At 40.6% G+C, this 12,240-nt stretch overlaps 2 protein-coding genes across 2 annotated transcripts in view; one reads left to right on the top strand and one right to left on the bottom strand.

Moving 5' to 3' along the window:
• Positions 1 to 12,240, top strand: part of LOC126964928 (protein CLP1 homolog) — a 261,415-nt gene that overhangs the window by 221,336 nt on the left and 27,839 nt on the right. The gene's annotated exons all lie outside the window — the stretch shown is intronic.
• LOC126964934 (cell growth regulator with RING finger domain protein 1-like) overlaps positions 1 to 12,240 on the bottom strand; it is a 92,218-nt gene that overhangs the window by 55,815 nt on the left and 24,163 nt on the right. The window contains exon 3 of the mRNA XM_050808265.1: positions 7,883 to 8,018. Within this exon, the coding sequence (XP_050664222.1) occupies positions 7,883 to 8,018 (136 nt within the window). The remainder of the gene's footprint in view (positions 1 to 7,882; positions 8,019 to 12,240) is intronic.

The raw sequence follows: 12,240 nt of genomic DNA, 5'->3' as shown, positions 1-12,240 counted from the left end.
ATTTTTAAAGACCTATCCATAGATATATGGGCTTAAACCACACATATGGGTTTGATGACAAACAATTTTTGGGTTTTAGTTCTAAGTATGGGGAACCCCCAAAATTTATTGTTTATTTTCTATTTTTGTGCAAATCTTAATGCGGATTACATAATACACCTACTTACCAAGTTTCAACATTATAGTTCTTATAGTTTCGGAAAAAAGTGGCTGTGACATACGGACGGACAGACAGACAGACATGACGAATCGAAAAAGAACAGTCAACGTGATACATACGACATTTAAAAAGTCACACCTACAAATTGGTGAAGATCTGGCAAGCATTGTGGAAAAATCTTTGGAATACTGAAAATTATAACATCCAGAGCAATCACACAGGCATTAGCTTTTTCAGGTGGAAAATGTTATGAGAAAAATTGGGAAGACGAAAAGTTCGTCTTAATGTGATACGCTCTGCCCATTACAATTCAGTGCCGCTCAGGTATATTGATTGAACCTGTGCTGCGCTGGTCAAGTTGAGACATGCGATGTTAAAGTCAGTCGACCCAATAATTATTGGACATTCTGCTTCACTGCTGAAAAAGGTGCCGCTGCGTTACCCACTTAGCTGACATCTTGTGCAAAGAAGCCTACCACTGGTTTGCCTACGGGCTACATTTTACCGGGACACCATGACGGCGCAACCAGTCGCCGCTTGGAACAATAGTACATTACATTAGTGCACAAAGTAGCTAGTTCCACACGAGACGTTCCGATTTGCGCACGAGTATCGTATACTATTTTTCCTATTAAGTTGCGCAAAGTTCGACCACTTTAATTATTTTCAAACATTCCAGCACGCTCAGCTACATTCTCGCACGCTCTTGTCAACGTGTGGGAAAGTGGTACATTGCGAACGCAAATGCATGCGCAAAATCGAACTTTGCGCGCGATTACAGGAAAAATATATACAGCTCTATGGAGAGTTACTCATCCGGTGTCAGTTTAGTGACGCAACCAATATGGCGGCGCGACCAGCTCGGTCACGTCCACAGAATGCTATTGCCTACGCCATGCTGGTCACGCCACCACTAATTACTATAGAGCTGTATGGTGTCTCGCGGACTCGGCCGCCAGTGACGTGTGCACTGTCGTGTTTTGTTTTTTTATTGCATTTGTTAATTGAATACGATAGATAATTTGAATACAGAAAAGTTTATTATTGAAATTCAAAGTAGACGATCAATTTAGGATAATTCCTCATCAGATAATTCCGATTTAAAAATGAAATGCTAAGATTAAATAACTCTCTTTTTCTACTTACATTTTTTTTTATGAAAATAAGGGACGAGACGAGCAGGACGTTCAGCTGGTGGTAATTGATACGCCCTACTCATTACACGCATTGCCGCTCAGGATTCTTGAAAAACCCAAAAATTCTGAGCGGCACTACAATTGCGCTCGTCACCCTTGAGATATAAGATGTTAAGTCTCATTTGCCCAGTAATTTCACTAGCTATGGCGCCCTTCAGACCGAAGCACAGTAATGTTTACAAATTACTGCTTCACGGCAGAAATAGGCGCCGTTGTGGTACCTATAATCTAGCCGGCTTCCTGTGCAAAGGAGCCTCCCTGGTTCCTTACAGCAGTAGTACTATCTCTTCGAGGTTCATTTTAATACCCTCTCAGTGTGGTGTGGCGACTCTGGTATGAGTACGTATGGTGTCTAATTTGGTAGCTCACGGACACCATGGTGGCGCCACTGGTTGCGCCACCATGGTGTTAAGTTGAAATATAGCCCTAAGTTCATTTATTTTTACACAAATAAAACTGAAAACAAAATTTTATGAACGATGCGGGACTCGAACCCGCTAGCTCTCGCGTTCCGTGCGGGCGCTCTTTCGTATCGTGACGTATCGTTTATAAAATCTTGTATGCTTTGTTCAACTCTCAGGTTGAGGCTTCATTTATATTTTAAGCGATAGATATGACTGTACAATATTGTATATTTTTATTGAAAAGAGCGCAAAAAAAGAATGCTAGCAGAGTTTCTTGCGCCGCTTCTTCTCTCTCAGAGCGCCATTTGTTTTCGAAGCGGTAGTAGTATCTAGTAGTTATTAGAAATGACATCAAAAAGAATTCTAAAGGAATCAATTTTGAGAAAATAAATGCCTTTTATGCCTTTATCTACAGGATCTACTTTACAGTTGATAACCTGCTCAGCCCCAATATTTGCATATTAGGCAATTGACTTGAGATGTCGCTCTTGCTAATCTAAGCAATAAGATATGTTTTTAAAGTGATAACCCTTACTTCTGGGGTTAATTACACAAATAAAACTGAAAACAAAATTTTATGAACGACTTATCAACTTTGCCAACCGTTCGAGAGACGTTATCATTGAGAAAATCTTGTATGCATTGTTCAAGTCTCAAGTTGTGGCTTCATTTATTTTTGTTGCACGTTGTTGAAAGTTCCCTGAAAACCGCACTGTGAGGACTGAGGATCGCTGCACACACTACGAGGAGGATGATAGTTAAGCTAGCGCGATGGTGAATTCACATCAAACACCTCTTCGGAACACTCCCCGTGATAAATGCGGTACAGGACAAAGAACGAAGAGAGGTTACAAAGAAAAAGTTCTTGATACACGAAATGATGTTCGACATCGGTGAAACTCTAAGTGGGCGTTCGGAGACGCGTCATCTACCTTCAAAGTGAGCCTGAGCACGGCTCTCGTCAGTCGAGAGCATACATAAATAAACCGTTTGAGTGTTTTATAATTAGTTCCGGCAGAATTAATTTATTTATTCAAAGAAAAAAGTCCCTCTTTGTGACTGAGAGAATAATAAGATACCTATTCTATAAAACAAAAAAGTTTGAAACACCAATAATATGAATGACGTCACGGCTCAGTAATGATTGATTTCAGAGGCGTGACGTCATAAACGGCCACCATGACAAGATCCTTCTTGGCGTCTTCATTATTATTATTATTAGATTCGTTAAAACAACAGTAATTCGAGTTACACCTTACTTTATAGCTATATTTTATATGTGAACTATACATATATTTTCATCGGAGATTATAGATGTGAACCGAAGAAGAGGAAAGTAAATAAGACTTTTTTTAATGCAAAAGGAGGACAAACGAGCGCAAGGGTCAATAAGGAAGGTGTACGCACTTTTTTGAAGGTACTCACGTCGTATCGTCCCAGAAACACCGCACAAGGACGCTCATTCCACAGCTTTGAAGTACGTGGGAGAAAGCTCCTTGAAAACCGCACTGTGGAGTACCTACCGCTGCCACACATCCAGATGGTGGGGATGATATCCTAATTAGTGGCGTGTCGTGCGACGGTGGAATTCGGAGGAATCAGGTGAAACAGCTCTTCGGAACACTCCCCGTGATAGATGCGGTAGAAGACACACAATGAAGCGACGTCTTTACGCAAAGCCAAGTGATCCAGCCGTTCACCGAGCACTGATGATGGTATGATCACAATCTATGTGCCGACTCTCATACTCTCTTTCATTCTCCAGAGTAATACATAAGCATTATCGCTCTTTCATGTGGAAGCTCTGAAGGTTTAAAGATGAATCCCAGCTCTAAAAGTTCATGCATCCAATATAGGATAATTTATATTTCAGTTTAAATTCTTTATGACTTTTTATGAAATAATTTATAATATTATTTAAACACGACTCATACATTGGATGCAGCACCTTACAAACTAATTTGTTGTGTATATTACAGCCATTGTAAAATATGATCTGATTGAAAACAGTGGCCGTTGAGTTTCTTGTATGTCCTTCTCACGAGCTCAACTATTTCTGTACATTTGGTTATTTCAAATGAATATTAATGAGATGATTCAAAAGCGCTTAGTTTAATCCTAATTGAATGAAGATGATTATTTGACTTTGAAGTTTTTTATGAGCAAAATTGAAGTGACGAGCAAGACTCGGCACTCGTCGTTCGAGAGCGAACATAATTAAGCCACTTGAGTATTTTATAATTAGTTAAATTAATCTACATATATACATAAATAAAAGTGTATGTTTGATGTCGATACAACAGTTTTTATGAAATACGCATAAACAAATAAGGTATCTGATTTAATTAAAACACTTTTAAAGGATTAAAACGCGTGTAACTGTAACGATTTTACATTATATTTTTGCGTAAAAGTTACATTTTTATTTTAGTCAACCCGACGTTTCAAGACCATTCCAGATCTCGTTTTCAGGGGGACTACAATTACACGCTTATTAATCCTTTAAAAGTGTTTTATTTCACTGAGTTGACGTCGGTGCTAGCACGTTTATTCCGGCACTCTTATTCCAAAGGCGTAGTCCCTGACTCATGGAAGTCAGCCCTTGTCCATCCAATCCAAAAAAAAAAAGGAGACAGTTCGGATCCGGCAAACTACAGGCCTATTGCTATTACCTCCCTGCTCTCCAAAATCATGGAGAGCATAATTAGCCGTCAGCTCTTGGTATACCTAGAGGGTCACCAGTTGATCAACGACCGACAATACGGCTTTCGCCATGGTCGGTCGGCAGGTGATCTTCTGGTATAACTTACACATAGATGGGCGGCGGCTATTGAAAGCAAGGGGGAAGGCCTGGCAGTTAGCCTGGATAAGCGAAGGCCTTTGATCGTATATGACACAAGGCGCTCCTCTCAAAACTTCCATAATTTGGGCTTCCCGAGAGCTTGTGCAAGTGGACCTCCAGATTCCTCACTGGGCACAGCATACAGGTCGTTGTTGAGGGATATTGCTCGAACCCGAAGCCCGTGAATGCTGGAGTGCCCCAAAGCTGTGTGCTACCTCCTACGCTGTTTCTTCTGCATATCAATGACATGTTGGACACCTCCAACATGCATTGCTATGCAGATGACAGCACTGGTGATGCCGTATACACGGGCCATGCAGGTCTCTCTCGGGAAATCGTCGACCAGTGCCACTTGTGTCTTCTATCGAGCCCTCTCTTGCGATGGTCGCGGAATGGGGTAAATTGAACCTTGTCCAATTTAACCCCCAGAAGACTCAAGTTTGCGCGTTTACCACTAAAAAAACCCCATTTGTCGTATCATTGCTCTTCGACAACACTTCCCTTAAAGCCTCGCCTAGTATCGGAATACTGGGTCTCGGAATCTCGAGCGATTGCCAATTTCATGGCCATCTGGAGGGCAAAGCCAAATTGGCTTCAAAGAAACTGGGCGTCATTAATAGAGCACGGCAATACTTCAAGCCGGCCCACATTCTAGCGCTGTACAAAGCGCAGGTCCGGCCACACATGGAGTATTGCTGTCATCTCTGGTCTGGCGCACCCCAGTATCAGCTCGATCCATTTGACCACGTGCAACGCAGAGCAGCTCGAATTGTCGGGGACCCAGTGCTCTGTGAACGGCTGGATCACTTGGCGTTGCGTAGAGACGTCGCTGCATTGTGTGTCTTCTACCGCATTCACGGGGAGTGTTCCGAAGAGCTGTTTAACCTGATTCCTGCCGTCGAATTCCACCTTCGCACGACACGCCACAAGTAAGGATATCATTCCCAACATCTGGATGTGTGGCGGTCCTCCACAGTGCGGTTTTCCACGTACTACAAAGCTGTGGAATGAGCTTCCTTGTGCGGTGTTTCTGGTACGATACGACATGGTTACCATGGGTAATGGTACAAAAAAAGCGCGTGCACCTTCCTTAAAGGCCGGCAACGCTCCTGTGATTCCTCTGCTGTTGCAAGAGATTGTGGGCGGCGGTGATCACTTATTAACAGGTGACCCGTACGCTCGTTTGTCCTCCTATTCCATAATTAAATAAAAATAAATGTGTAACACTCGCGATAATCAAAGAAAATACTAAGGTATCTGATAATATTGTGTTTTTGTCTGTCCGGAGGGTTATCACTTTAAAAACATAACATATTGTCTATTAGAGTATTTCACAATGGCCGTAATATACATAGCAAACTAGTTTGTAAAGTTCTGCATCCAATATATGCGTCGTGTTTAAATAATATTACCTATTTCATAAAAAGTAATAAATAATTAACTGTATAAATATAAATTATCGTATATTGGATGCATTAACCTTTAGAGCTTGAACTCATTGTTTCAACCTACTAACATGAAAGTTACTCAGTACCTACTTTTACCATTCAAAATGTATAAGGTTTTCGTGCAGATACATTCTACGCGAGCAATATCGCCGCGGATCTCCTTAAAATTTAGTTGTTCATTCGTTGCTCTAACCATATTGAACACGGCAAGACCACTTGCCGCTTCAATATTTGCATACTTGCCAAACACAGCTATTTACTTAAGCCAGTGAAAAAGGGTTCTCAATAGATTTTACACGTCTCCTTTGCACAGGATAATAATAATAATATTGACACACTCTTACACAAATTATCTTCCCCCAAACTAGGCATAGCCTGTACTATGGGTACAAGACAACGATATATTTAATACAATATACTTACTTAAACATACATATAAACATCCATGACTCGAAAACAAACATCCATATTCATCATATAAATGATTGCACCTACCGGGATTCGAACACGGGACTAGCTTCGTAGTCAGGGTCACTAACCATTCGGCTATATGGGTCGTCAGGATGCCGGCTAGATTATGGGTACCACAACGGCGCCTATGGCGAAGCAGTAAGGTGTAAGCATTATTGTGTTACGGTATCAAAGGTGCCATAGCTAATGAAATTACTGGACAAATGAGACTTAACATCTTATGTCTCAAGGTGACGAGCGCAATAATTGTAGTACCGCTCAGAGTTTTTGAGTTTTTCAAGAATTCTGAGCGGCACTGCATTGTAATGACCAGGGCGTATCAATTACCATCAACTGAATGTCCTGCTCGTCTTGTTAAGAAAAAAAATGCAATTTTTTATTATTTTTCTCTTAATAGAATAAAAAATCTACTGCAACAAGGACCCTCATTTTGATAAAAAAAAAAACCAAGGAGATTGTATGCGTCTACGATCTTTTTACAACATTGCTGACCAAGAAGAAATTTCTCCTGGATATTGAGGTTAGGGTTAAACCCTATAGACCAATGTTCCGATGTCTTAAAGTTGTTAAATATCACGTTTGTAGACTCCCTTCCATACCTTACAGGTCAAGCTAATATAAAGCGTAAAAAAATTACAGAAAAAAATTATTTCTTCTCATAAAGAGAGGCTAAAACACTGTAGCTCTTCGAACCGCCAGTCTTCTTGAAATGCATCAAGTTATGAATAAAATCTTTGCGGAAAACTATCGTAACTATCGTTGACTTTTCTGTCCCAATAAACTTATCGACGGTAACTCACCTTACACGCTGTCTGGCAATGGGACGACGTATAGCTTACCAGCGATAGAAGTTTGTATGGAAATTGCAATTCACGCGTCCCAATATAAGGCGATAAGAATTACTTATCGGGTATATTTGTAGAGAGTATATTGGGAACATAGCAACCGGTAATTAATTCCACAAAGTGACTGTGCGAGGCAAGAAATTTCTTTCAAACGCGCGGCTGTGGAATGCCAGACTTCAACGTGATGCGGATGGTATTTTTCATTTTGACGTAATGTTCGGTGGTGGAATTCGGCTGCTGGAATCAACCCCAACAGCTCCTCTGAGCACTCTCTGTGATAAATGCAGTAAAAAACGCAGAGAGAACCCACATCTCTACGCAACGCCGACGAATTTAATTTTTTATTAGTCCTGCCTACAGTTTCGTCTGCAATATTGTGTAATCTGTATTGAATTAAAATCTGTCTGCAAAATACGAAGATTTTAAACCTGCAACTTAACTAACACCTAAAATGTCTGATACGAGGGATGGTAACCTCGGTCATACTCCGACATACATTGAAAGGGTATAGTTTACCTGGTGAAGCTGAGGTGTGTGGAGGAAAGGATCTCGGGCAGGGTTCCCCATAGCGTCTGGTGCAGCTCCCGTACTGGGGCACCCCACCAGCTCGCGTGCCAGTACCGCACCGTCGACGACATGGAACATCTGACACCTGCACATCCAATTAACTATTAAACCATCACAACCATGTATATATTGAAAGGTTAGATGCCAGTGGAAGTGTGACAGTGTCGAGGACAATGGAATCCGTATCTCTGCAAACCCTCCTAGACAGCAGTGATTGTATGTGTACTGTAAGGTTAGGTCACGGCAAAGGTTTGATGCTAAAAGAACTCTTGGAAGTGTGACAGTGCCATGGATGGATGGATGGAATTCGTATCTCTGCAAACCCTCTCGTACAGCAGTGATTTTATGTGTGTTATTAGGTTAGGTCACGGCATAGGTTTTATGCTAGAAGAACCCAGGACATTGTGACAGTATCGTGGATAATGGAGTCTGTAATATACGCCTTCTCATCTGGGAGACAGATGTGATTTGATAATGTAAGAAATCTGTCGACTTTAAAACAAGCACTCCGAGGAAAACTAGTACTCTTGGATATAAATAAAGAAAAACGCGTGTCAAAGGTTCTGTAATATCGCTCTTCATAGGGTTAAATAGGACAGGTCAGGTCAATTGGACAGCTGATATGCTTGGTAAAAGTCGTTAAACTACCCGCGAAACACTGTGGCCATATGTGGTAGTTTTTCATAAGTTGTTTTTTAACAATCCGTACATTCTAGATTAAAATTCATGCTTTATTATACCAAAATAACTATATTTCTGCATGTCAGGCACTCCTCTATAGTGAGGTCATCAAGAAACTTTACGACATGAGTACCTGCAAACTTAGCACGTATACCGTCAAAAGGCCGGCAACGATGTGATTGTGTGATGGTGTTCCAGGATAATGTATGCTGATGCGTAGGCTCGTTTGTCCTCCTATTCCATTAAAAAAAATGTTCGCTTATAAAATGTGAAGATTTACCATCATCATGAATCGTATCATTAGATTTGATATTTTTTAAACTGGACCACTCAAGAATACCAATAAGAATAATATTTGAAATTAAACAAGTTATATACCAAAGCGGTTCATAAACATCGGACCACTGATAAGAAACATAAACTTAAACAGGAATTATTCAGCTTCCGCCTTTTTTTAAATTGTTGGACAAACACGACTCGTTCGTCAGTGATCGAGTGTTTCCTCATTATCGAACCCAATGATTCAATTGACATTAAAACAACGGGTTGATCATTGATGTCATATATTTCAATCATTTAGCAGCCCGCAACTGTTTGTGTGTTGAAAAATAAAGACGTTATTTTAACTTTTTCATTCTCTAAATAAGAATCTCTTTCGGACTTCAAAAATATCCGATAAATAATTATCCCATTGGTCCAGCATTATAACAAAAATAGCTTGTAGGTTTTTTTTTCATTTTATCTATTTTTTTATAAGCCTATGTATTGTATAATGTTGCTATATATTGCAAACGTGCAAGAGGCTCACGGGTTTGGGACTACGCGCAGCTTCAGCTCCATTCGAGTTTCGCTGAACGATTTTGGTGACACTTATACAGCTCTGCATCTATCAACCACGTACGGAACTTTAAATCACGTCTGCAGTCTTTAATCTTTGCGTGCATAATGATTACATCAAATCAATGCAGGAACAATACAGGTCGCAACTTGTCGACAAGGAGTCGCGAACCATCCCTGTAAAGAGCTGTCCCGCCGCATTCGACGGCGAACAGCGCTGTACGCGGCGGAACAGCGCCGAAACGCTCTCTATAGCATTCGCATAATAAAAACACATTAATCCTCATTTTATGCTGGTTTGCCGCGAAAGCAGAATGGACACGGAAAGCTGAATCGACGAGTACACGCCTCTATACAAAATTGTTGTTTGCTATGGACAAAAGCTGAAAAGAGCTGAATAAGTGCGCGTAGTCCCTTAAGGAGTGGTGAGCCAACCGCCCATGGACATCCGCAACAATAGGTGGCAAGAGATGCGTTGCCGGCCTATATAAGGTGGGGGTATACTATTTTCTTGAAAGTTCCTAAGTCGTATCGGTACATAAATTAATAACGATACGTATTTAAAAAGTTCAATAAATTAATTTATTTGTAATGTGTGATTGTTTATTTATATACACACTGTTGTCTGGCGCGCCGTCCGCGTCTATAAAGCAGCCAAAAATAATGTGCCAGCATCACTTAAAGCAAATACCGGAACAATATATTTAGCTTTATTGTTGACCCGATCTCTTGTTGATAATCATGCAAAATTCAGATTTTATTATATGAATACTAGCTGACCCAGCAAACGTTGTATTGCCGATATTAAAATCGCGATACAAGAGTAACTGTTGATCGTAGATGGGTGAAAATTGGAAGTTGTATGTATTTTTTAATGCTGATTCATTATCAAACAAATTTAAAAAAAAATGTCAAAAAAAAATTAAAAAAAAAATCGTGTGGACCTCCCTTAACATTTAGGGGGATGAAAAATTAAACACCATGGTGGGACGTGGGAATGTAACAGAAACTGCCGAAGAGGAAGGTAAATACTAGGTAATAGGACGTGGGACTGCCTAAGTAAAAATTGAAATTTAGTATAGTATGAAACGTGAAGTATAATCCGGCTAAGTTTGAAAGCGAACTGTCGCTTAAAAACGTAGTATCTCCTGTTTTTACAAGATTAGAGCCATCATCTGTCAAACTGTCAATGCATGCACGTTTCATACAATCGAGTGAATCGCTTTTTTTTTAGGGAGTTTGGCTAGGCTGGAAACTGCTCGTAATGCTATCTGTGTTAGGACTTCGGAAAGAGTACTAGTGACGGACGCATCGTGCGTTATTGGTTTAACCGCTTTCGTAATTACTCGCATGCTGTGTGGTTAGCTTACCCACCCACAATAATGACTCATTTCAGCAATACCGGTTTGTTGATTTACTTACCAACTAACTGCAAAAATTTGGTAATTTAACTAAAATGTAGAGAGCAACGCGCATTGAAGTTTACCGTATGTTTTTACCGTAACAGAAATAAAGGTGTTTTGGACCAGATTGTGATGCGTGACGCAAAGTGAATCCTTTACATTAATTGGGACAACAATTCCCTAAAGCGAAGCTTACCAATAAGGCTCCTTTGCACAGGATGCCGGCTGAATTATGGGTACCACAACGGCGCCTATTTATTGTGTTTCGGTCTGAAGGGCGCCGCAGCTAGTGAAATTACTGGGCAAATGAGACTTAACATCTTATGTCTCAAGGTGACGAGCGCAATTGTAGTGCTGCTCAGAATTTTTGAGGTTTTACAAGAATCCTGAGCGGCACTGCATTGTAATGGGCAGGACATATCAATTTCCATCAGCTGTTTGATGGTCACTTCATTGCGTTCACAAGAGCTTCCTCAGATTCAGTTACGCAAAAACAGCAGATGCCTATTATATAGAGTTCCGAACGATGCATGATGAAATAAATAAATTCGCAACAAAACAGTGCCGACCCATGAATCGGTAACCAATGGTGGGAGTTAGATCTCATACTGCTCGTGAAACAGTTTTAACACTGCAAGAAGTGCAGTAGGGCCAGCAGGGGAGCATCCCTCCCCTCCATACTTGCCAGGTCGTGCCAACCGACTAACATTTTTTCGTGATTTAGATAATTTTTGAACCGAACAAGAGAGACTCAAAGAGGTGGACAGAATTTAATCGGAATAATGTAATCTATCTTCTTATAAGATGGCAGAAATATGTGCTAAGACAACTAGTGTAGTTAGCTCAACTATCAACAATCAGCAAGACAGGAGACAACTGAGATCCCTCACGGGGTTCCTCTCGGGCCACTGCAAACTGAACGGGCAGGTAGCCAGAATGGTTTTCAGTGAATTAAACCGGTGCAGATTCTGCTGCGAAGCCACTGAAGACCCCATACACATCCTTCGGGAATGAGAGGCCATTTCCAGAATCAGGGGTATCTTAAAACATCCTCACTCAAAGCAGAGGGCGTGCCCTGCCTGGACCCTCTGAAGATCTTCCGCTTCTTAAAAGGAATAGGTCTAGAGAATACAATTTAAATCCCGGCACACATTTTCTAGTTAGTAGCCTCGATTATTCCACAGCTAATTGTTTTTTTTTTAGACATAAGAAGTCCGGGGTAGGCGCACTAGAGCAAGTACAATAGATCTTAGGATTTAAGTGCATCTAAATCCCCTACTTATAATAAATAAATAAAAGTAATGACAAGACGAATTCGCGGATAACGGCTAGTTCACGAATAAACGTCAAAACATTTAAAAATTGACTCAAAGTATTGACTATAGG

Source organism: Leptidea sinapis, chromosome 6 (assembly GCF_905404315.1).
Source record: "Leptidea sinapis chromosome 6, ilLepSina1.1, whole genome shotgun sequence".
Taxonomy (NCBI): domain Eukaryota; kingdom Metazoa; phylum Arthropoda; class Insecta; order Lepidoptera; family Pieridae; genus Leptidea; species Leptidea sinapis.
Note: the sequence above shows the minus strand (reverse complement) of the source record. Positions and strands in the feature narration are given on the sequence as shown.